Consider the following 1697-nt stretch of genomic DNA (forward strand, 5'->3'; position numbering starts at 1 on the left):
TTTCGGCTCCATTGTCAATATGCTTAGAGGCACCTCCGCTCGTCCAAATAACGCCATTCGAATTGCCATTGTTCCTGGACATTCAAACATATGTTGGGCACCCTCCTTTTCATGGCTGCATCTTCAGCAACGTGGGCTGAGCTCTTCAGTTACAAAGTTCTTATACCATCTCCAATGATGGTCCGACCGCAGTCTCGCTAGCTCAACCTGGTCCCAGCGACATGTGATATTTTGTTCCCGCTTATTGGAGTACCCAGAATACACATATGATGATGATGATGATGATGAAGATGATGATGATGAAGATGATGATGATGATGATGATGATGATGATGATGATGATGATGATGATGATGATGTTTTAATAAAAGTGCCGAAGGTTAGAGATGTTACAAGAGAGTAATAAACACAAACAAAAAGGAAGAGGGATAAGGACGATATATGTTTGATGGGAATGAAGGAGCAAACCACACCGGAGTACCCACCCACCCCATTGATATTATTTTTATTGTTGTTAGTGTTGGTGGTGGTGGTGGTATTGCTGAGTTATTGTAAATAGTTTATTTTGTTTGTATACGTCTTGTTGCAATCAAAGAGGGCCATTATTATATAGACGTCTGCCCATAATGTCTCGTAATCGTTAGTTTCTTTTTGTACTGATGGGTGAATGGATTGAGGATGGGGAGTGGTGGTTGGTTGACTGGTTAATTGTTTGGTTTTGCTGGTTGGTTATTTAATTGGATAGTCAGTTGGCTGATTTATTGTTGAGGCGGGGTAGTTGTTCTAATTTTGTTCGTTCAGCTGAAGGATGGGTGAATGTCTGGCTGGTTGGTCAGTACACTGGTGTGACACTGATGACCTGTGTGGAAGTTACAAGGTGATTTTGTGGAAGATTGGTTGTTTGATTTGTTGTTTGACTTTTATTTGACTGATTTTTTAATTAATTTTTTAAAACAAATTCGGGGGTTGGTGGATAAGTGGATGGAGTGTCATATGACATAGCTGGTTGGTAGGTGTAAAAATTGTCAAGCTAGACTGGTTGGTTGATTTATCGTAGGGAAAGGGCTAGACAACATAATATTAGGCAATTAAGACAGAATTAGTACCAGAAAGAGGCATGCATGTTTATGAACCAATGTCGAAGTGATTTCTGAAAATAATTTAACAGTTGAAATCCAAATTCCTTATTTATTTTTGGGGGGAAAGGGGGGGGATAAATGAAAAGGGAGCCTTATTTATTCTTTATGAATTGTTTGGAAACGAAACAATTATAAGATAGAGATGACACAAAATCGCATTTTTTCAATTTATAGGAGACCTATTTTATATACTGCAGACAGTCTCAATGTCTTGTTTTACTCTAATGGACACTGTGGTTTACTTCTTGTTACTTTCTACAGGCAGCATTCTAACGACAGCATGGAAGATTTTGGTACAAGGTTGCAAGGTGATTTATTATGCTTTTCCCCTCGAATATAGAATGGCTGTTCTGATTTTATTTGTTATTGTTTGTTTTTGTTTTAGTAGAGGTTTTACGGCGCTCGCAACTGCATGTTAAGGTCATATGAGCACCGAGGGGTGGATGACAACAAAAAAGTCCTTGCAGGGAATCAGACTTACTCTGCTCACCTCTCTAACTTCAACAGCACAAAATCTGCTTCGATTTTCAAGGCACCCCAGAAATAGCGGGTCACAAG

At 39.2% G+C, this 1697-nt stretch overlaps 1 protein-coding gene across 1 annotated transcript in view; it reads left to right on the top strand.

Moving 5' to 3' along the window:
* LOC101855861 (solute carrier family 15 member 4) overlaps window positions 1-1697 on the top strand; it is a gene marked incomplete in the record, with an annotated part of 38255 nt that overhangs the window by 26630 nt on the left and 9928 nt on the right. The window contains 1 exon segment of the mRNA XM_005095782.3: window positions 1286-1447. Coding sequence (XP_005095839.3) covers window positions 1286-1447 — 162 coding nt within the window.

Source organism: Aplysia californica, unplaced genomic scaffold (assembly GCF_000002075.1).
Source record: "Aplysia californica isolate F4 #8 unplaced genomic scaffold, AplCal3.0 scaffold00113, whole genome shotgun sequence".
Taxonomy (NCBI): Eukaryota; Metazoa; Mollusca; class Gastropoda; order Aplysiida; family Aplysiidae; genus Aplysia; species Aplysia californica.